The 23930-nt window shown below is 36.8% G+C and overlaps 2 protein-coding genes across 3 annotated transcripts in view; one reads left to right on the forward strand and one right to left on the reverse strand.

Moving 5' to 3' along the window:
- Positions 1 to 1613: 1613 nt before the first annotated feature.
- Positions 1614 to 10853, reverse strand: LOC132916008 (transmembrane reductase CYB561D2-like). Of its 2 annotated transcripts, none has more exons than XM_060975756.1 (3): positions 10617 to 10853; positions 6504 to 6690; positions 1614 to 3783 (listed from the first exon to the last, which is right to left on the reverse strand). In XM_060975756.1, the coding sequence occupies exons 2-3, from the start codon at positions 6663 to 6665 to the stop codon at positions 3262 to 3264; spliced, it is 684 nt and encodes a 227-aa protein (XP_060831739.1). In that variant the 5' UTR covers positions 6666 to 6690; positions 10617 to 10853; the 3' UTR covers positions 1614 to 3261. The 2 variants fall into 2 exon arrangements, with proteins under 2 accessions (XP_060831739.1, XP_060831738.1); XM_060975755.1 differs by lacking the exon at positions 10617 to 10853 and adding an exon at positions 9290 to 9314.
- A 710-nt stretch (positions 10854 to 11563) lies between these two features.
- LOC132916014 (cytoplasmic dynein 2 heavy chain 1) overlaps positions 11564 to 23930 on the forward strand; it is a 34720-nt gene continuing 22353 nt past the window's right edge. Inside the window, exons 1-17 of the mRNA XM_060975765.1 lie at positions 11564 to 14614; positions 14961 to 15289; positions 15671 to 15833; positions 16061 to 16242; positions 16311 to 16423; positions 16914 to 17159; positions 17286 to 17506; positions 17575 to 17973; positions 18350 to 18591; positions 19069 to 19392; positions 19757 to 19823; positions 19906 to 20242; positions 21458 to 22194; positions 22661 to 22823; positions 22908 to 23127; positions 23312 to 23438; positions 23571 to 23894. Coding sequence (XP_060831748.1) covers positions 14378 to 14614; positions 14961 to 15289; positions 15671 to 15833; positions 16061 to 16242; positions 16311 to 16423; positions 16914 to 17159; positions 17286 to 17506; positions 17575 to 17973; positions 18350 to 18591; positions 19069 to 19392; positions 19757 to 19823; positions 19906 to 20242; positions 21458 to 22194; positions 22661 to 22823; positions 22908 to 23127; positions 23312 to 23438; positions 23571 to 23894 — 4431 coding nt within the window. The 5' untranslated portion in view covers positions 11564 to 14377. The remainder of the gene's footprint in view (positions 14615 to 14960; positions 15290 to 15670; positions 15834 to 16060; positions 16243 to 16310; positions 16424 to 16913; positions 17160 to 17285; positions 17507 to 17574; positions 17974 to 18349; positions 18592 to 19068; positions 19393 to 19756; positions 19824 to 19905; positions 20243 to 21457; positions 22195 to 22660; positions 22824 to 22907; positions 23128 to 23311; positions 23439 to 23570; positions 23895 to 23930) is intronic.

Genomic DNA, 23930 nt, shown 5'->3' on the forward strand with positions numbered 1-23930 from the left:
TTCGTTTCTAAGTTGCTGCAGATCGTTCGTGCGAAGATTTCGATACGTGAATTCAGGGTTACCGAGTAATGTTTCGGATTTTACGTCACCAAGAGCAACCAGTAGAGCGAACAGTACAAAGTAACGTGTCCTAGAGCTAATCGAGAAAGAGAAAAGCGTTCGAGAGCGAGGATAGTGTTAGGGGGTAGCAGATGCGTTATGTTTCATGGGAAACGATAGGATTAATATTCTTTCGCGTTAATAAGACAGATTTTTGTACGTTGGCGAGCATGTGTCTATGGAAAATCGTTGGATGTTGAAGAAATAGCATTAAAACTGCGATTTATGGAAAATTATTCTGGACAAAGAGAAGCAATTTTAATACGCTTGCTTCTGATACGCTACTCGTGTCTCTCAGATAATATCAATGTAAAAGTGTTTACTTTTAAAATCAGCCTATGATTCAGAAACCTTTTCAGTTCCATTTCTTCAAGTAATTCTTGTAAATCTTCATATTTATTTCATTTTTGCGAGTTACATTATAAGGTACTTTACAATTTCCTTGTTGTCATGTGATTTTGTTAATATAAGTTTATACTACTGATCAATAAAAAATGCTGACATATCTTTATACTATTACTTATCAAATTTTTAGAAATTCATAGTTGCTACAGCTACAGACTTTATTTCTGCTATTAGAAGATATCGCATTATTCGCGTTAATATACCATTTTCTTCTGCCATTGGACGTTATACACAATGTATGTGTAAGAAGAGAAATTTTTTTGTATCATAAAAATTTTATTTCGTACGTTACCATTGTTTTAAGATATATATACAAACATTTCAGATTTTATGATTTGTTTCCTTGGATTTGATTAATTATCTTTGCATTTAGCGCTTGGATAAATCATACGTACAAACAAACTTTTAATTTAGTAGACCTTAAATATTTCAAATATAAATCTACTACGAACACAGAAAACGATGTTTCTATAAGAGAAAATTGCGAAAATTTACAATTGATGTTTACAAATGTTGCTTTTATATATTCTACAAGTCGATTACGTAACACACGTATATCTTATCAAAAATTTTAGAATTTTTTTAATTAGATTTAGTTAATTCTATCGATCCTATTGTTTTCACTAGAATTAACGTATACCTCGATCAAATTGTATATTTTCAATCAAACAGAGAGGCACACGGGAAACGTATAGACGAGTGCATGATCAAATGCATGTAACTTCTAAGGCAGTGAAGTTACCGAAGGAATGCGACAAAGCAATTTAAACGAAAAATCCAAAGTCGTGTTCTATCTATATCAAATAAACGTGCATCTAAATAATATGCAAACACAAACACGTATACATATGTATATATGTACATCGAACATGAATGTACATACATATATATATGTATATAATACATTACGTGTTGTTACACAACATTAACGATGATCCACACAAACAGATTACGAGAGGATGTTTTACGCGTGATTAGGTTCGATTTAGGATGTTTATCGTACGTTGACGATTACGAGGAATTTTAGAAGTTGGTCCAAGAAAAGGAGAAATTAAGGGAAAAGATGAGAGAAAGTGGAAAAAATACGATATATAAGAGACGATGAGATCATATCGAGGATAAGAAATTGTATTAATATACATGTACATTGCATTGCAGAAGTATATACATTATGTAAATTCTATATATATATATACATATATATATATATGATGCGTGTGTAATTAATAAAGTGTTGATATATATGGTTGACGATAATGCCACCGCCTCTATTGTCTTCTCTATTCGTTTATTTAATAATCTTATGTTAAATGTCCAAGCAAATATTATTTCAATATATATATTTTATTTTTAAATAATATTATACGATACTATATAATGTCTTAATAAGTTAATATTACAAATCTGCATTATCTTTTTGGTAAACGTTTCTTACATGTACTACTTATTTATATATCTAAAAATATATGTTTTTCTCTTGCCAGGTGAGTTTATAAGCATTTTTGGTGCATTTATATAAACGTTTCATTTCTTTCCTTCTCTTTTTTCTTTCTTTTTTTTTTTGGCATGTTAACTGTTCGATGAACACAACCGAGGTATAACAAATCTTTCTTTTCGTTCATTTATGAATAATTCTACGAGTATCTGGTTAAACATCGCTTACTCGGATTTAAATTATCACTCGTTTATTTTAACTTAAGCCTTGAGTTTGAACTTTACGATTAGCATTAATAGAGTTTTGTAACTGGATATTTGAAAAGTATCGAACATCATCTTGATACTGTTACCAACGATCGAGACGATTATCTTAGGAATTAGAGAAATTATCTAAATCTAGCTTTAAGAATGGTCGTCGTAATCGCTGTACAATCATTGGAGGACGGAATGTCTGAATTATAAGTAGATTAATCCTTTGACATTGTAACAGAATGATAAATAATTCAGAATGAACGATTTAGAAAATAATTATTTCTTCATCAGAAATCCTGTACATTTCCTGCTTCACGTACGAGAAATATATATTTTCAACATTTTAAAAAAATAAATATATGAAAATTCAAAATGTGAAATTTATAGTGGATAATATATTTAATACGTTTTGTCTGCTATACTAATTCCATACTAGTATGCTTGCTACGCCGTTAAATAGTAGAGAATGTTATTTCTTCCTTTCTTATAACGAAGAAAGCTTTGGATTTTGAAATCATGAAAAATAAAACTATTTCAAGTATAGAGATCTCGATTACGATGTTTCAACGAAAATCAATCGTGGCAATTAACTCGATTAAATCTTATCTTACTACGTGACACGATAAAAGCGTATTATCTATGTCAATGTAATCGACACGAAATACTTAATTCGATAAGAATATTTTTATAGATCGATCTCTATTGCTATGCTGATCTCTGATCGAATCTAGAGTAACGTAAGACAAATAAATCGCGTTTATTGAACAGACTACAAACAAACTCTGAACACAATCATGCTCTTGAATCTACTTCAGGCTTCGCTATGCTTATCGCATATGCAAAAAGGATGAGAATCTTTCTCGTTCATCGACGAATACGAACATCACGTTTACCATGTACTTCATAAATCTTTAACATATTTCATTGGTTTTGAAAATCTAAAATTCTCTGCCTTCGTAGTCAAGTTGTTGAAGGTACGTTGATCCTGGATAAAAGCGTTGAAATTGTTTCCCTTTGCTACAGTACGTAGACGTTTGCTATAGTAATATACGATATTATACAGAGTAATTAGGTGGTAGCAGGTGGCGGACCGAAAACCACTCTGCTTCTCGAAACAGCTCCTAGAACCGGTTTCAGAAGGATGAAGAAACCCGCGATGAAGAACGCTGTGAACGTCAAGCTTCTTCCAGTATAGCCACCAGGCCACCATTTCGTGTACGTGCCTGTGATCAACGTCGCAAGCAAGAGCACCGTGACTATGATACCACCGAACGCGTGCATGATTTTCAGAAGAACCGGCCTGAAACGCGGATACAGCCACCTGGAATTGTTGGTGACGATGCCGAACGCAGCTGTTAGAAACGCCAAGATAATGCTGACCAATCCGAGGATCGAGTGAGGCGTGGCAAAATGCGGATTATTGTTGTTGTTCTTGTTGACCACGATGATGATCAGTCCGACTAAAACTAATGCTAGACCGGTGGCGTGCAGGATCCAGTGAATCGTTACTCTATTGACTCTGGACACCTTCCAGCCGACATACGCTTCGCCGGAAACGCTGAATATCGCCTCGGTTATCAGAAGACCCACCTGTATCGAGGAAAAAGTTGCTACTTAATCGATTGGCGTTTAAAGAATTTTGTGTGGGAACAAAGGGAACAGATAAGTTTTGCTGTGGAAATGGATGTCGGTTCGATCATGTGGAAAGTTTCGTAGGGTTTGAGTAGATTTGACGGAGATCGTTAGGTACCAGATTCCACAACGGAGTTGCGAAGTGTTTTTAGGTGATTGTCAAGGTTACTTTTAGTTCATTTTATATTCTAAAATATCTATCTTTTTAATATGTTTTCATTGGCTCATGAGGAATGTTTTGTATAGCGGGAGGGAGTCGCAAAGTGTCTTTCAGAGGGCGGTTCTAGATTCAAATATAGTACATCATTAAACATTTAATTTCTGCAAACTATTATATCGTATTTGCCCACTTTTTTCGACAGCGTTATGTAAATTATTCGCTCCGTCGAAAATATTTAAGTCTGTGATCTTGTTCCAATCGTTCTAAAAAGCTGAGTAACGCGATGACCATCGTGGCAGCCAACGTGTTTCTTAAAATTTCAATTTATAGCGTTACATCATTTACATCACTTACTGTGTTAGTGCACCATCTGCATGTTGATACCCAGATGGTAGAAGCGCTATGTCCTAACTCTCAAAAATAGCAATTATTCCTGGCCGTGTCATAAACTCGGACTAACGACGAGCTCTAACACGAAGCCTTAGTGTTTGACGAATTTGATAGGCAGAGCAATCGACAGCAATCGACAGCAATCGACAGAGAAAATAGCGATCGTTTTAGTTTACTCAGAGAATGTTGCAACCAATTTGCCGATCTGGGTCAACGGTGGATTCCTTCACCGTTTAATTCGGTGGATGTACAAGTGTGCACGCCTACGATGTTTTAAGGAGATAATGAATCGACATGATATCATTAGAAAGAAAGACAAAAAAAAAAAAGAATTTTAGTGATTAGATTAATCAATGAAGTTGGGCGGTTTCGTTCCTTCTTCTTTTTCTTCTTTTATCGCAGATCTTTGCTAAGTTTACTTCTTATTTGTTACCAACATACTGCATACTCCAGATTCGATTATATTTGATTTATTTAAGAACATTGTTCGGAACACTAGTGAAGAAGTAGAACTCAGCATTCTTCCAAGTACGAGGATGATCTAAGAGTTGAGACACTTGGACGAAGGTCGCTTAATCATGTCTAGGATTTTATGTCTTTTACATACAAAACTCTCTAGAATGGTAGACGCATCGTTTTATTTTTTTAGCTTTGGAAACCTAAACAATGCTGTAAGTTTCAGATATCTTTCGTTATATTTGTTCTTTCATTAATATCGTGGAAAATTAAGTTTAATATTTTACGTACGTATGCTATCATACTTATTATAATCGCACAACAAGCTAAATATAGTCGTACAAGAAGGTATTCGTATTGTATTAACTGATAATGTTAATTAGTTGTATTAATTAATAGTATTCTATACGTATGATATTAGATAGTTTTGTGTTATGTCACGCGCCAGGATATTTGCAACCGTGAAAACAATAATTACGAGAAAATTGATCGGATGCCCGCGACGTTTTAATAGTCCCATGAATCACGGCTGTGATTCTGTGTTTCACAGAAAAATGTTTAATCCTCGTCGCAAATAAAATATGAAACGAATGATTTCAGCGTACGTCGATGTTGTAATTAGTCGTGAAAATATTTTAAACACGTCGTAAGGTAACTTCTATGACATATTACATGCTTCGTTATGTAGTTGGTGTGAAATACGAATTGCCTTTTTACCAAATGAAAAAGTTGCGGTTATCCACATAAACTGTCTTCCGCGTTCTACTCTCAATGGATGATATTTCATATTCCACACTTTCTATAAACGTCTGTTTCGTCAGCTTCCTTTGTACAGAAACTTATATCAAAAGGATTGATTTCAATCGAAGATTTTTCATATCGGTAAACACGGCGTTCTTCGGGTCATTTTTATTTTTATTTTTCTATCGTTAAGAAATTTCTTCAATTTCTCAAATCAACTAGGTGCTATCGTAAAATTTCACTCCATGAGAATTTCGTTTTAGTATTCTTGTCCTGTAAAGATACCGTCGTGATGTTATTTCTACTATGCCGCGTATCGCAAACAGCTACTCCTCTATTTCTCGCTTAATATCGAATAACAATAGAACAATTACCTGTCTTACTTCGTTTGGCGTTATTGAACTTCCAGATAAAAGAGTACACTGTAGAGTGAAATTTCATGCAGAATAGCGTTTCACGCTTAAAGAAAATATGGAAGTAAGTTATCGATATAACACGCAACTTTTCGCTTCAATTTTATGCTAAAGATTTCCTTAAAACGTTAAAAGTGTTTTCGTCAACCAGAACGAGATTGGAGCATAAAACGTTCGAGAATTAAGTTACGAAGCTTTCCTCTCTTAAGCTTCGAAACTGAGAAACACCAATTTCCGTAACTTTGCAGCGTGTAAACAGAAGATTTATTGCCACCGTGGCATTACGAAACGCATTCGTCGCTGCAGGATGTTTGTCGACTTTAAACAAGAGAGTTGCACTGACTCTTCTTCTCGAATAAGAACCAACCTGTTGCTTCAACTGCTAATTTTTGTGCAATGTAATTTTCAACGTATCCAGTTACCGATGTAACGTAGGAGTCAAGCACCTACATTCCTGATTCACGTTCCTCTTTAATTGTTCCATTGTGCAATTAACGTTGGCCAAGTTGGCTACTTACTCCGACGCTCATGCAAATGGGATGCCACGAGAAGAAGCTGTACTTTCCAAAGGCCAAAACCAAAATGTATATCACTGGTGCCAATAGGAGGATGTGTGTGAGGGCTGAAAACACCAGCATAATGGCACTTGGCGGTCCTTTGCCTGGTGGTTGGTCTGTCATTTTTAATTGGCTGTTATCCTTGCACCTATGGGAAGAATTATTATATATTAATAATGGAAAGACAAATACGGATGATATTAGAGCGTTTCAAAATGTCAGAAAACATTGTTACTTTAATGTTTAGTAGTTGGAATGCCTTCGTTGGAAAATTGTTGTTAGAAGATGATAGTTAAAAAGAGCTTCTCTTTAAAAAAATATATTATCATTTGAACGTTCGGTTAGTTGTTGCGATGGATCAGGTAAAACGTTTGATTTCCGCTAGATCGATTAATTAATTTCAGAGGTATCTGGTTTGTTTCAGAGGTTCGATCTATGTTTAAAAATGAATCGTTGATGGACTTTATTAACAGTCTATTCGTTATTACACGCACGAAAGAGTTTAATTTGCAGCGTTGTAAAATGTTGCAAACAAACGCGATGAAATGAACGGAACAAATCCGAAGCGAAAGTTTAGAAAAATTCTTCAAAGTCCAGAAAATTCTGAACGTTCAGTGAATTTTGTTCGTCGAAATCCAACAAAAATTCTGTCCATCTCTAACTGCCCTGTCTTTCTGTAAGTGTTTCCACCACCTTTAAATATATCTTCTATAACATTTAAATAAGTGAAAAAGTCTGCAACTACGTATAATTCATCGGAGTGGTTTATGAATTTTTCACTACATTTTCTACGTACATAATAATGTTGTCATTTTTTGTAAAATTATCAGCCTATTCAACCGTTCACCTTTACAATTAGTAAGAGTCATATGCGTGGGTTTGGTCTTTAGATCGTAAGTAATTTAACACTTGAAAGATCAAGATTACGATACGTCAATGACTATTGAACAAGAAGTTTGAAAATATCATTTAGCTTCGTAAAAATAATAAAATATTCGAGTTTTCAAAGATAACAGATGTATCGTATAGGCGATAAAGTTCTTAAAAATTGAGACCAACTAAGCTCCTTTTCTTCGATTTAGAAGAAAAACGATAAATTCCACACGACCTGAGCTGGTCTTTTGACGCAACTGCTCCTACGATCGTTTAAAATGCACGGCGTGTGATTCACTGCTAATTGCGCGACATGATTCTACGTTTCTTTCAGCTTCTAGTTGTTCAAACACGCGGAAAATCGTGTCTTTTATGACAGTACGTAAGCACGAGCACGATCAATGAAGCCACTGATTAAGTGAACGTCTGTCAAGATCGAGGGAGTCGATTATTGCTACAGTTCTGCTATGTTACAGCTGTCCGAGAGTCTTTGAAGTATTCTAAACCAACTCGAGCTTTGAGAAAATTCAATCAAACTTTACAGAACTCGTACAATAAATATTATCATACCGCAGTAAATTTGTAAATTCTCTTATTCGGAGTAAGCATATCAAATTTTGATAACAAGGAGCAGTGAAATGTCGATATTATGAAAAGAGGCAAACATCTCGTAATTTAACACCAGGCAAATTAAACACGTTTCGAGTTGTTTTGACCCGATTATCTACTCTTTCTCTTAAAAATATCTTTTAAATACGAAGAAAGATATAAAGAAATTGCTCTTTGTGCACGTTCTTTCTCATTCCAATTTTATGCTCGTGTTTCTCTCCGAAAATCAAAAATCTTTTTGTATAGAAATTAGCAATGTAATTGGGTCAAACTGTATCGATTGGGGATGATCGTATGAAACTGTATTGCAGAAAAAACGACCTACTCGAAAATCTAATTGCGCAGAAGGAAAAGATCGTGAATTAGTGCTTTATCACGAATTCTGCTCAATTCTATGAATGGCTTATCGTGAATGAGAAGTTCAACGACACTCGTAAGTGCTACGATTCGATAAAGCTAAAGTATGCTTGCAGACCGACGATTTAATGATAAATATAAGTGATGTAAGGAAAGCTATTAATATCATTGCATCGATCTAGACTCCGCCAAGATGCGTTTGAAAAATATGACGTTTGTATAAACATCGAGTAAGATTGTAAATCCATCGATAGAGAACTTCCGAGGTATTTTCTGTTTGCGTGTAACTCGTTTGCAAGGAAAATTCGATTTCATGGATTATAAACATAACGTAGGAAACTTTTTACGGCATTGTAATTCGGCATGAAAGCAGTAAGAAATATTAATAAATGCGGATAGGGAAACGAGATTGCAGTATACGTAATCGTTTGCAGAAAGATTAACATCGAGTAATGTTGGATTTGCTATGAAAACACAAAGATGCGCGCAAATAAGCGGAGGAAAACAATGTGCCGCAACGCTAATCTTAAAATTATATCACGACGAAGTGTCTTCGTATGCTCTGACAGCTGTCAGTACAATTATCGTAGAATATATAACAAATATACCTATGAATAAAAGTGCAATAAATTATAAATATAGATCGAAGGAGTCCTAATTCCAGTATGAAATTGTAAAATTTGAGGAAAATATCCGACGTTCCTATAGACTTTGGGATTACGAGTCGCGTGAGAAAATTTTGAAACGCCATTCAAATTTACACGTTTGTACGCAAATGGAAAAAAATGCGAGTGGAATACAAACACGTATAGCACTTTGTTGATCCGTACTGTTCGAGTCGCAGATACGATAATAGTCGTTGAATACTTTGTACGAGTAGTAATAATAGTATCGTAACAATATCATACCGAAGATTTCTTTATCAACGATACACGAATACTATCTGTTTACGCTGAAGCTTAGGAACACTAAGGGCAAATAATAAGTAAGTTTTCGGTAAAAACATCCAGAACTTATCTAACGGTTATGTGAAACTGTGTTTATCATAATATAATTACGCCCGTTGTTGATGACGCAGACCGGCACACTTTCAGATACGCTCCACTTTCGCGGCTCGAGTGAATACACCGGGCATATCACGCGAATCTCGCGTTTACGCGTAACTGTATCGAAAACGGGGCACGTTCGGGGACCTAGTTGCAGGAAAACTATCGCCAATCTTTCGTTGCATAAACGACAGGGTAAAAATAGCCGTGCGATAACGAAGGTACCGATACTCTTGTACTATAATGAAAAGGAAAAGGCTGTTCGAGCAGGTCGAGAACTTAATTCGATGTAATTCTTTGGGTACCTTGAACGATGTCCGGAGCGAGGAGAATCGTCGTCGGTCGTTTGAATTCGTGACCGGGGCATAGATTTTTATCTCGTTTTAATTTGGTACAGAAAACTTGTGAGAAGTATGAATTACAAATGAGGTTTGGAAATTGAGGATTAAGAAATCGGTTTTACAAGTTCGTTTTAATTTTATCGGACGAACGTGCGTACAGAGTAACGTAACGTCATTTGTAAGATTAGTTAGTATCGATTGTTAATGTTTTGATTATGTAAAGATAATTAAAAATATATCCTGTTAAGAAGGACTTTGTTCTCCACTCTCATAGCTGAGAAACGATAATTACATTGAAAATTCTCTCTAACTACATGTACGCTATTAATACATATGTCCAATGTTATTAGCAACGCAATTCAAATTATAGATTGAATTTTATAAGTACGTATCTAAACTTGTATTTCTTCGTACAGATGTTTCTACATTTATGTTAATTTCTACGTTCATATGTTCTATATTTCTTTCTATAACTATCTGTTGCACGGCAAAGAACGAACAAGATACTCTTAAACGTGGTCTATTTTTAATCAAAATTATCGACCGTATTTCATTCGTTGTGTTCGGTCCAATGCTACGAAAATAATGAAAAAGAAGTCACATCTCTGTTAAGGATAACGAAACAGTTAGAAAATGGCATTCCGTTTTCAACCTGTTTTAAATCACGCAATTTGAAAGAATCAGCCACAAACTGAATTACCGAAAATCTGCCGAAAAACTGCTAAGGAAACTGAGAACTTCATCTTTTCCGATAACTCCAGTTGACCGATAAATAAACGCGTGCCTCTGGACCGCGTAAAATATCCAAAGAATAAGCGTTAGAAAGTGTATTTTATCTAAGAACTCACCTCGATAGTCGTGGACTCACTGGATCGGATCTCCGAAGAGAAAGGCCACCGACGTGGACCGTTCGTGCTGAAAAAACGAAAACGAGCTCGGACAAAAACACAGAAGAGGAAGAACACGGAACGGCGTCCGCGCCTCGACTGAAAGCACGCGTCCTAGCATGGTCGCAACGATCTATCGCTGCGTTGCCGATACTTCTTACGAATGACGCGAGGAAAATCGTAGAGTAAACGCGGCCTTGGCGCGTCTAATCGCTACGATCTTCTCTTCGCATGTATAAAACGGGCACTGCGCTCGCAGCCTGCAGAGTCGGACCCATTGTTCGCCTCGTCATGGTGCGATATCGCGTGCCACCCATGTATACTGCTTTTCCTGCCACGTTTTTCTTTTCTACTCGGTTTTCTTCCTCGCTAACTTTCGTATCGCGCGAGTAGAAATACGAGCAACAAGCTTCATCAACTTTCGCGTTGCACGATTCTATCATAACAGATAATACCTGATCATCATGCAATTGTTACGAAAGATTTGTCATATTTCTTTTACCGTTTAAGAGGAAACGACGATGGTTAACGAATAATAAAAAAATTTGCCAAATACTTATCAAATAATCGCAAAGCGAATAAATAATCCGAAACCAATTAAATCAAGTAAACATAGCAAACAGTTAGCGAATACATTAACGCGGTATTTCCTTCTAATTTATGACGATGTTATCGGAGAATATTTTTGGAATAAATTATGCTGCGCATAACGAGCTCATTTTTACGAAGGCGTAGTCGATTTAAACTATGCGTTGATATTACCACGAGCTTTATAGCTGCACTTCGATGTTGAGTAGCCGCTGATTACGTGACCACGTGGCCCGATCCTGCTACCAAGAATTCGCGTTTCGCTTTTTTCCGCCCACTCTAACGAGGATATTTTTTTGATTGTAAATTCAGTCGAGAACGAGCGAGATAAAACGAATGTCTCTCGGCATTCGACTACTATGTACGGAAACACGACTTCCTCGTGCAGCGACAACTGATTTCCCACCGGATCAGACTTCTTTTTGGATGTTTTGCGTATGTTCACTTTTAGGTCGTTTGCGGAAGAAATTGCTGCGGCGGCTGAAGCAGATGGAAGAACGTAATTTTAGCTTCGTAGTTTATGAAACAATGCCGGCTTCTACAAAATTTGTATGTAGAGCAAAGATTCGCGCTTCGAATATTAAATTTTATCAACACGGAGGAAGAACTACGGACGAAAGTAGCCTTTGCCCGAAAGATCTAGGAAATGATGTCAAACGATCAAGGCAAATGGATCATCTCGTACGCAGAATTTTAAGCATGTGAAAATGGAGAAGATAAGGATATTTGTATGCGACGTGCAGTTGTGCGCGTCGATTATTACGAATTATAAATCGTCGGTTACACTTGTTGATGTTTAAAATCAATTAGCGTATCGTACTTTGCGAAAACGCGATAGGATTCGTTTCACTTAGTCATCGGTGTCTCCCAACAGTGAATAATTATTAATCACTCATCGATGAATTTATTGTCTGCGTTCATACATCTTTCTATGCATTTTACGATCTGTACTAATACAAATTGCACCTTATATAGATATTTCTTCGTCTTGCATAAAAGAAACTCCGCTGAACCAACGTTTCAGTTTCCACATTATGGGAAATATTTCCAAACGCATGACTTCCGTAGAAAGAAATTACAAGAGACAAAGGATTCTAGATGAAAATCAAACTACCAGAACGTTTTTAATTAATACAAAGTAGATCGATTTTCTCAAGATAATGACATTAAATAACGCTTTCGCTGCTACTGACGTATATACGTATTGCGGTGCGTCAATTAGCTAATGCTACTGACGCAATTGATCTGCAGCAGCTAAAAGTTCGATGGGCGATGTGTTGAAACAAACATTACCCAGGTATTTTTTAAAATAAAAAAATGTCGGAATGTGTGTAATTTTTGACGGAACGTAGCTGTATTTTTCAAACGCCATGATACAAAGCGAATAATAAAAATATCGACAAATTAGGTACTATATTACAAGGTACTGTATAAATTTGTAAAACATACGATTTCACGTAGAACGTAACTTTCGAGTATAAAATTTAAATACATCACAATTCATTATCGTTAAATAGTTGAGCGATAAAGGTAAATAACAAACGTAACGTGGACAGTCTGTAGCGAAACATAAGATGTCCATTAGCGTGCGATGAATACGAAAAATTAAACCAAAATTAGAAAGACCGATCTATCGGATAGGCAACTAAGTAACTGCGGATTTTGCCATTACCATCTAATGACAAAATCTGCAATCACTTAGTTGCCAACGCAATAGAATAAACAGAAAAAAAATCCACTTTTGCATTACGATCATTTAGGAAGTTGAATCATTCGAAATTTTACATAACCATTTGAAGGACTGAAATTAATATTATAGTTGGATTTGGCGTTTAAAAATTACATTTTACAAGAAAATTACCAAAGAATCGTATCGTTTACCTTTTTCTTTTACAAAGTGGCTCTACAAGAAAGGATAGTCATCACCAATACTGTTCCATTGATCTCTGTATGTGTCATTGTTAACCGTTGTTTCGTTAATTATATTTCTGACAAGTAGTACGACCAAGAGGTTCTTCTCCGATCGTACACGTCATTTGCTGCGAGCGGAAGTATGCATGGACAGTTCATACGTATGCACGCGAGCGCATAAATCGGCCTCGACGCTCATCGGAATGTACTCCGATTGCTTATTCGAAGCGTGGATGCCAGCTATACTCCGATTATGCAAATATTCGGCGGTAATAACGTTAACAATGCCGGTAACTTCGTGCATGCGTGAATCCTCGCGCCTTCATTAGAGTTGCGCGCGCCAGTGTTGCAGCGCGGCTATTAATTAAGCGATTTTCGCTTCGTTTTCCAACGATTTGTTTATGAATACGATGCGTTCTACAAAGATTGCGAAGATAGATATACCTAACTGTAAAGAAATAGAGGAAAATACCTGAGAGACGAGTGATCTTTTATTTTATTATTAGAATTATTTTAATATGAGAAGCAGTGGTACGTGCAAAGGAATGAACATTTCCTGCACGTGTAAAGATACAACCATCGTGGTAACAATACGTCCTAGATGATACTGTTAAGTAAACATTTTTATTTTTATAGTAACAACAACCACAACATTGTTATCTTTACTTGCAGCTAGAAACTTCTGACCACAGTTATATATGGTGTAATAATTCTATTTAATCGTAAACTATTCATCGATACGATTTTTGTCAAAATTCTATAGGACACAGTGTTCACGATATACTTGTCCGATAGATTTCTGAAACTTAGGAAACTTTCCATCATGATAGTGTAATAACGTTGTTCCTCGTTTGGAAAAGTCTCTGACAGACTCTGTATCAAATCAATAAACGCCCGTATACTTCCAAATAAGATCGTTTTACTTTAAAAAATGTATAAAAAAATTGTTCACCCTTTGAATGATTCCAAATTCGCCACGTCCAACAAAAATATCACCTCTGGTATTTTTGCCACTATTTAGAATCGAAAGCTACGATCCTGCGCCAGCACGTGGCACCTATGACAGCTGGTTTGTGTTGACCGGGAGTCGTCATGACAACTCGAACGATCACCACGCGACAAGGACGGCCACTTCGTCGGTGTTTCGTGCAAACTTCGTAATGGTACCGTGACGACAACGTTCGCAGCACGAGTACACGAAATTTCCACTGTTTACGAAGAAAATGGTGGTGCTCGACAAGCGTAGATCGTTGATAGTGTCCACTGCAGGTCACTTCTTCGGCGTGCCCCTGAAAGACGACGAGACGATCGCGGACGAGCAAACAGTGTTGGACAACTTCTTGGACAGAGCCGCGTGCAGAATTCTCTGTGCACAACCGGCGGATGCGGAGGACGAGGAACTGCGGTTGAAGTTGAGTAACGAGTTACCCGTTGGAAGGAACACTCTGGTCTTCTTTAAGGTAAGTAAAAGATAAAAGCAGAAGATAGAAGAAGCGTGGTTATTCAACGCGTTACGGAAGAATTGTAGGATATTATTTATCATTTATTTAGCTACATCTCATTAAACGATAAAAATGCACGCCATTTCAATTTTGTTCTTTCATCTTTATCAACGTATTCCCTGTTATCGACACGTACGACGTTTCGATCAAATTATTTCAATAACAACGACACAATTATTGCACCGTCATTCGCGTGAAGTCGTTTAAATAAAATTATAGCGTCTAAGAGAACGACGATCTTAAACTGTTTAATATCTTCTAAAGTAGAAAGTCGAAGGAATTGATGAATGAAAGCTTAATGTAGTTAACAGAAGCATCGGTGACAGAAAGGAATTTCCACGACCTCGTTCAAGTCACAACGACCGGCAGTGGAAAAGGATCGACGTTGCTCGAAGCTCTCCGTCAAGTATGGGCGCCAACACTTCGGTCTTCTGGTCTCAATTCATCCTATTTGAAGAAGCTGGAGGAGAATCTTCTTGGCTCGTCAGCAACGACTTCCGTCGTCGAGGAGGAGAATTATTGGAGAAAGACATGGGAAGACGCGAAACGATCGCACGACAAAACGATTTACGCGGAGGCTGTAAAAACCTTGAGGAGCATCCGAGCCGAGTTGGAGAGCGCAGCGGTGGCTAGGTGTCGTAAAAAGAGATCATTTCAGTGAATTCTTCGGTAGTTGGATCGTGAGAAATTTTATGGGAAATTTTATGTCTAGCTATCTTTGGAACATTGCACGTGAAAGCATTACTTCTCTTACAATTGGCATGTAAAATTCGAGATAAGAAATTAAGCATATTAATTTACCTAATCGTATGATAACAAGTTTTGTTTCTTTTTCTTTTCTATGATATAGTACATAGGTTTTAGTCTTAATACAAAAATTTGGGATCCTTTGTTCTTTTAAACAACTACGTATAGGAGGACTTTTGAATTTTTATTTCCAGTGCTGCAATTAGAAATTGAATTATTTTCACCTTGGTATATTTTATCTGCTACATTCCTCTTTTTCGTACTCAGAGATGGGCTAATTAGCGTGGATGACGCTGTTGAAGCAGTATCAGGCTACACCGACGACTTGTGGAAGTTAGGAGATCTAATATACACCGAGGAACGTATGAAATCTTTTTTGGATGTTATTGGAGACGAAGTGGTATCTCTCGTAAGAAACACAATCAGAGAGGTAAAATACCGTAACTAATATTCTATGATAAATTACGTTTAAATGAAACTGCTAAGAACTAGCTTACTTTCTTTATCCATTTCATTTTTGTATCTTTCAAAAATCAGTTTACTTGATTGAATTCAGTTTCTTTTTTATTTAGTATTGTATTTATGAAAGAGAATTTCACGGACTTAACATATTTTTCTAAAATTTTATGAAGTTGCTCGTGTTCATCCTCAAATTAGATTCGAACTAACGACGATCGAGTGAAAATCGAAGCGATATCAAGTGGTGCAGGAATTTGCGAGAAATGGACAGACATGGTGGAGAAATTCACTACGTTATTTTGGCCTCATCATTCGGTTCATCCGTGGAAGGGTGACAGTTACGTCCCCGAAAGATGTTCACGTATTGGCAAACGGCTCAGGTATCTCTTATTAATTTGCTCTTCCTGCTTTATAGCTGGATTCAATGGGCGATTTTCTTGGTATTTAGGCAGATTGGGGAGCTACGTGCTCAGTATAGGCAATTAACCAGGCTGCTGACTCCTAATGAGAGATCTGGACTTGACACAGATACTTTGATGCATTGTTTCGATGATGTTAAAGGTATCCCTGCATTGTTAACATTTAATTATTGCAAAAGATACACGTGTTGTTGCGTAATTTGTGATCATTCCAGCAAGTTCAGAAGTCGATAAATTTTGCCTCAGTAATATTAACAAAAATATGTAGAACTATGTATATTTATTACACATTCAAGACAATGTTGATTATTCTAATAAAGGGACACGACGATAGTATCTTTTTAATGTAGAACAATTGTGTATGGTAAATTACGTAGAAAACCTCAAAAAATGGTACTATATTGAAAAAACATAATACAAAACTAGTCGAGAGAATATTTAAAACGACAAAAGGTACTCACATAAAGAATGATTTACGACGAATGTAAAAGCTTGATAAATTTTTAGGAAACATACAAATAATTTAACAAATATACGACAAAAAGTCTATCTAGCGGTGGTTGCTTCTCATATTAATTATTTTACCCACTTATGTCTACGCAATGACACACAATTAATTATACGTACATCAGTGGTCTTCGATGACGACGACAAGTGTGTTGAATGGAACCGACTCAAGAGGAAGATCGAAGAAGGGCTGATACCCGCTGAAGAAAGAGTAGCGCAGAAACTAAAGTCACAAATTGCCGATGCTACTACTCCAAACTCTCTACTCGCTGAATTTCGACGGTACTTCGAGCTAATGAAGAGAGATGGTTTAAAAAGGGCTTTACGCGGAGAACGAGAGGCTTTGCTCTCGGCTTACGGGGATCTTACAGGTAATTCTAAAGGAGAAAAGGAATCGAAACTCCAATGAATTCAGAATGCTTTCGATTACAATATTATAACCTTCTGTCCACGTTCTTACGTTTTAACTTCTCATTTTCTGCGTCATTGATCTAAAGAGAATTGCTTGGCCGGGCCGGATACGACGGACTTGTTGGATAGTCCGAGAATACTTCAAGAGGTTCAAGCTGCCAGATCTGCGGAATTAAGATTGGAAAGTTTAAATAAATTAGGAAAGGAATTGCTTGCGGATCTTCCTGGTTACGAAGACATCTCCTTGAGAGTAACGACAGCTCTGAAAGACGTTGAAAGGAAGAGACAAAGCTTCGTTGATACTTGGGTAATGGTATCATTTTAAGGTCTTATATTATCCTACATCGTCCCTATAAAGCACAATTCGCTTGTCAGACTGAAGAAACGAAAGAAGCTGTTACGAGAAAGGAACTGACGCTAGGTACTGACTCTGCGGTGGTGGAGTTAACTGGCACCAGTATGATGAGGGTCACGTACGATCCAAGGCTAATGACTTTGATCAGAGAAGCTAGGGCACTTTCGAGTCAAGGCGTCGAACTTCCTCGTGAAGTGAGGGAGCTAGTTGAAAGAGCAGGTTCTTTAGCTGGACGTGCCAGGGCTCTGCAACAAGTCGCCACCTTTCACAACACAATTGGCGATCGTATGGTACCGTCCCAGAGACCTTTAATGCTCACGACCGCGCTCGAATTGGCACGAGCCGTTCAAGAACAATCTGGTGTAGTTTGGTCCGATCCTCAGGCTGTTGATGCTTATACCGCTAGGTTGAAAGAATTGGTAATTTTTCAATCTTCTTTGCGATTAATTTAATCTGCAGTTTCCAATGTATTTATGTTACACCGATTTTACAAACATATATTTATGTATAGCATATGTATCATACGAACATTTGCAACGTACCTAGAATGAATATAGTAGTTGAGGGCCTGAAGGCTTAAAAAAGAAGAAACACTTGGAATATTCTTACGAGAAAGTTGGAAAAATGAAATAAATTATTTATATTTTATTTTTAGTATGTTTGACTTATTTTCCTGAAGATTGGCTTATACTTTTAATAGATACCGTAAAGAAGCGTAAAAGTAGATAATGAATTAATTAGAATTGATTACCAACTAATTCGACGTACTTTGCTTTTTACTTTTTATTGAGGAAGGTGAGGAAGTTCGCGCAACAGAATTCGGAGTTAGCTGCGAAGCACAGTTCGTTACGGGACCTGGTATCGAATTTACTAAAAGGAGATGCTGTCAATATGATCGGAAATCAGAATGCTTGGAAAGACGCGTTGATGAACATGAGGACGATCGTCGACACTGTCGAAGCTGAATACGGAAATACGAAAGCATGGAAATTACATTGGGATAGACAACTGCTCAAAGCATTAGGTGTGGCTTATAGGTAAACTGTGGAAAGCTTAAATCTACCGTAATTATTTTATAGTAATTGGAAATCTCGTTAAAAGAAACGAAACACTTGGTCATTTTGAAAATTTCATTTGCAAAATCTTTGAAATTTAGCGATGTTTAAAGAGTTCCGCACGATTTTTAAGCTACTTTAAACGACACTGAAACTTTAAAAAGTTACTTCAAATAATCCTAAACAAATCGACTAGTACCGAACCGCTTTAGAAGCTACTAGAAACTTTGAATAATTCGTTCGATTTATCCTCAACAATTAAATCACATTTCCCATAATTCTTTACTTCCTCATAAAAGGAAGATACGTAAAAGAAGCTTTCTTTGTCGAATAAAATCGAAACAAAAATCCTGCCACTCCTATCTTAGTCAAGTCCTATCAGTCTATTTAATTTTCATATTTATAGATAATCCGTGTACGAAATAGAATAATAAAACAAGAACTTTTTCTCTGCGCTAGGGGAGCGTTACCGTCGCTGCTGAAAAAGTTGCCAGAAGTTAAAGTGGAATTGACGTTCCGGGACGGGTCTCTGCAATGGCGACCGTCCCTCGAGGAGGTCCGTGCCAAGTTGTACTCGTCGATCCGTCGATCCCTATCGATCCCCATGAATTTCAGAGGCGTTGGCGACGCGGCCGAAGCGCATTTCGGTGCTTTGATACAAAGGAGCTGTTATTTGTTCGGCGGTGTTTATAAGCAGGCTGAGATCGCTCTTTCCGCTCTGGAAACGCTGCGAACGAAATGGCTGTACTTAGCTGCGCCAGCGAAGATCGATGCTGCTGAAAGGTACGTACTTGTAAAATAAAGAACAAGTTAATGCGCTGCTTTCGTAGAAGAAGGCGAAGCTTCTTTAATGACATACAGTGGTAATCTTTTTCGAGCTTCCTTTTTGATTTCATTCTGTTCAGACGATCTAATTACTTACAGGGTGACCTCAATACTGATGCATTAATAAATTACTTTATCCAAGATCTTATACTACGTAATAAGAATATTATTAGTTGCGATTTAATTAAAATTACTTTCATACTACACACTATGTAGGATACTAGCGTTGTAAACGTTAACAGAATTTAATGTTTCATATCCCCTTATACTTAATAAACTTTCATATTTGCAACTACTTAATCGTCAAACTTTTAATTAAAAGGCTGAAAGGAAGATCACCGCAAGAATGGACAAGAGCGTTCAAAGACGCCAAGCAATGGGCTCAAGAGGTTAGTAGACAATATTACCAGAAATTTACTACGTTATTGTTTCTTATTAAACTACTTAGCTACAGTTTAATGATTAAACTAGGTCGGAAGGTTACGCGGAAGCGAAGTGAAGATCTGGTGCATCAGCGTGGATACGGCAACAACCAGAAACGACTTAGAATCAGCTTCTCGTCGTTATTGGGAACGTTTGTGTTCCGATTTAAGGGTGGAAGCCTCTTCCAGACTAGTTGCCATCGTGGAGTTTCTTTCATCCGCTTCGAAGGAACTCGAACGTAGACCCCGAAACGTGGAGGAAGTTGGATCTGCCTACGAAGCTCATGCACGAATCGAGGCGCAATCTTCCGGTATGGCTGAAGAGGTGGAAGCCATTGCTGGCCTTTCTAAAGTGCTGGCTGCTTGGACTAGCGAGAAGCTCGAAGGTAATTACAGTACTTATTCCACTACTTAATTAACTATGGTTCTCAAAGAATAAATTATCGATGAAACTAAGCAAAATCTCTTCGGTGCTGCTAGGTAAATGATAATATGATTGCATGGCGTACAGTCAAAATAATAAAATACGATATAGCATAAATTTAATTGTGAAACAAAGCGAATGTAAGGAAAAAAGTCCTATGACTAACCGAATTGTTACATCATTATTAACTTATGCAGCGAAGTTTAATTTAAGTATACGTATACTGCTGGAAATAGTTCCAGCATTGCCACTATGAACTATTTTATTGCACTAATTAAGCAAAGAGAAACGAAGAAGTCTTAGAAGTTTAATACGCCATCGTGTAATGAATATTCGTCGTAAAAGGATAATTAAAGAAATGTACAGGTAGACGGAGAGCGTATAAAAGTCGAAACGATTCACCAGTTGTCTTAAGCAGTGTATTATTTTAAGTAAGAATTATAAAAGATTCTAAACAATTTTTAAAATTACGTAAGTATTATCTGAAAGGTAATATTATTGCTATATGACGTCAAAGAATATTTCCTTGTTTCATGAAGTCTCCATACGTACTCATGGCGCCAATTCGATTGCTCGTAGGAAATAATTTTGAAAACGTAAGAGCTTATCCTCTTTCACATATCAAATCGCATTTGTATTTCTATTGATCATACATACATAACGTAGTAGGATTCGGTATTCAGGTAGACAGGAAGCGAAAATAAAATAGGAACAAGTAATTTTGTTCTCAGAGAGGGAAGCATAAGAAAGGATTCTTTATGCAAATACCTGATGCCCTCGCGTGTAAGAGGGCACTTTGTTAGATATTTCTGTTAAAAAATTTAAATTGACTTAAAATAAAAAAAGACAAAGTCAACGGAAAATTGCTTTCCTATATATCCTACATATATTATGTATAAAAATGTCAATCAGTTGTCGAACATGTCTTGAATTATAACAAGCTGTAATATAACTTGTTCAATATAGTTTGCTAACTTTAACTTATATCCACGTAATCGCGGTGTCTTTTATAATAATTCAAGCTCACATACATTTATGAATAACACCAACACCGTAATTAATAACTGACGTTATTCAATTTTATAAGTTTTAAACTCTCAAACTTTTTTAAAAATTTAGTTAACCTACGAAAAAATAAACTGTCGAATGAAATTACTTGAAAAATTCATCAAAACAGGTGTCAGCGCAGCGTACACAGCTTGGCAAGACCTAGCCGATCGCTTGGAGCGTCACAAGGCTGTAATAGATCGTGAACTCGAGGATGCAAGGGTGAATCTTCGTCACAGAGCGATAGCTCTGCGAGACGAAATCGAAAGATGGCAAGCGAAATGGTCCTCGAAACCGGAAATCCTCACCTTAGACTGGATTATCTCCATGAAAGAAAGATGGACATACTTGAAGGAACAATTAGAAATTTTGACAAACGATTGTCGAAAGATCGAACTGAATGTCGATGACGTCCTAGAGGACAACGAAGAAAATATGAGAACATTGGAACTGCAGCTGGAGGTGGAGGAATCTAATTGTCGATTCCAAGCTGAGTTTCTGGAAGAATTAAAGAATCAAGAGGATGAAGAGTGGACCGTGGCTAGAAGAAGACTACCTAGACTTCATGACTGGCTCGATTCGTGGGAAAGTAGAATAAAAGTTCAGTTAAAGGATCGACTGAAAGAACAATCGATGGATCAGAAAGATAGTTTAGAAATGGACACGTTTGTTGGGAAGAAGGTTCGCGAGGTGAGAGGGACCATCGAATGGTTACAGCTTCTTCGTGGCGATGAGATCGCAGAGGAACATTGGGGAGAGTTGATGTCACTATTGGAGTTAAAAAATGTCAAAAGCGTGAGGGATATCACGTTGGGTCATCTGTTTCGTTCTGCGGACAACATTCGGGACAATGTTGATAAAATAAAGGTGATAAGTCAAATGTCTAATTTTATAATTTCAATTCTTCGACTGCTGATAATGCCGATAGGCGTTTTTAAGAAGTTTATTTATAAATTTAATTTATTAAAACTAAGAAGCGCCTCTTGTTACATTATATATAATTTATCAAATTATTATTCTAAAAAGTAATAATTATATTTTATCATATCACATAACATTGTTTGTGCTATTGAAATTAAAACTGACTGACGACTCTTTAAATATTAGTATTCTTTTTGTACTACAAATGATTTAGAAGGGAGCTACGTTGATTCTACAATTGCATTTAATGTGTCATGCTCTGTATTTGTGACAACTATAGTTGTGTCATCGGTCTATAAACAGAAAACATTTTGCTTTCGAGTGCCACTCAGGGAATTAGAAAATAAAAAGATTCGATTGTTAAGAAGGTTTGCCGCGTCCATTATATATTTTAATGTTTGATTTCTTAAAGGAAATAACGAAGAGAGCTGCGGCAGAAAGCGGAATTCGACAAGGCTTAATGGAACTGGAATCTTGGGAAGCGTCAGCTCATCTGCAACTTCAAGAATCGAAGGACAGTAGAAACGCTGGTATCGTTCTTGTTGAAGAATACGGCAGTTTGTTAGCTCGAGCAGGTGAATGGCTGATTAACGAAAACAATTAATCAAAGCACCGAACTTTCTTCTGAATAATAATGAAATTTATCCGACGGTTAAAAGGTGAATTAAGGCTCCTGTTGGAGGGCGCAAAAGGCGCGTCAGGTTACGAAAGGTTCGCAGCCAGAGTTGCAAGATGCGAAGCTGGATTGTCCGAAGTGGAAGAACGAATAAAGGTCTTGAGTACCATACAGAGGAAGTGGGTTTACTTAGAGCCAGTCTACGAAGGTGGTGCAGCCCCAAATGATACCGGTAGATGGTCCAGGGCTAATAAAGAATTTAGGTAATTAATATTCAGCGACTAAACTACATTGGTAAATTTGACACAAAAGATTCTACTAAATATTTTTAATTAGAACTTCTTTTATACGTTGCTTCGTTATATTTTGCATCTTATATTTGTCGTAATTACATCGGAAATTATTAATCAGGTTAGGTGTCTTATGGTATACGAAATAAATATTTAGGTATCTTATGGGCGAAGTGTCTCGTGATCCGAGAGTGTCATCTTTGAGAAGACTTCCACTTTCAGCTTTCACGAATCTGAAAGATTTACTTGACAGGTGTCAGAAAAGCCTCGACGAATATTTGGAGGTATAACAGATATCTATTTTTATTATTTGGAATTTACTATTATTTTTGTACAATAATTCCGTTTAGTTATTATTTTCATAGAATGAGGTATATTATAATTATATTTGAAACTTTATATCGCCTTTTTTAAAGGAGAAGCGTTCATCTTATCCACGGCTATACTTCTTAAGCGACGAAGACCTTCTTGAATTAGTGTCAGCCAGTGGACGAGGCCTGGAAGCTCACCTATCGAAACTATACCAAGGGGTTGGTTCGATAATAAAAGACGATAATGGACTGACGGCTGTTGTATCGCCAGAAGGTGAAATATTGCAGTTACCTAAGCCTGTCGATCTTCGGGACCCATTACCACGCTGGTTGAGTAACCTCGAGGAGGGAATGAAAAATGCACTTCGACAAAGTTTGGAAAAATGTTTGGTAGATGCTACGCCTGATCCATCATCCTATCCAACTCAAGTAAAATCAATTAATTTTTTATACATCTATGTATAG

This window comes from Bombus pascuorum, chromosome 1 (assembly GCF_905332965.1).
Source record: "Bombus pascuorum chromosome 1, iyBomPasc1.1, whole genome shotgun sequence".
In the NCBI taxonomy this organism is placed as follows: domain Eukaryota; kingdom Metazoa; phylum Arthropoda; class Insecta; order Hymenoptera; family Apidae; genus Bombus; species Bombus pascuorum.

What these genes read in the sequence shown, in the direction of transcription:
- LOC132916008 (XM_060975756.1), bottom strand. Translation starts at nt 6,665, where the DNA reads ATGACAGACCAACCACCAGGCAAAGGACCGCCAAGTGCCATTATGCTG. An exon ending in CCATTTGCATGAGCGTCGGA is followed by an intron (nt 3,784 to 6,503) that starts GTAAGTAGCCAA and finishes TCCTCGATACAG; the next exon opens with GTGGGTCTTCTGATAACCGA.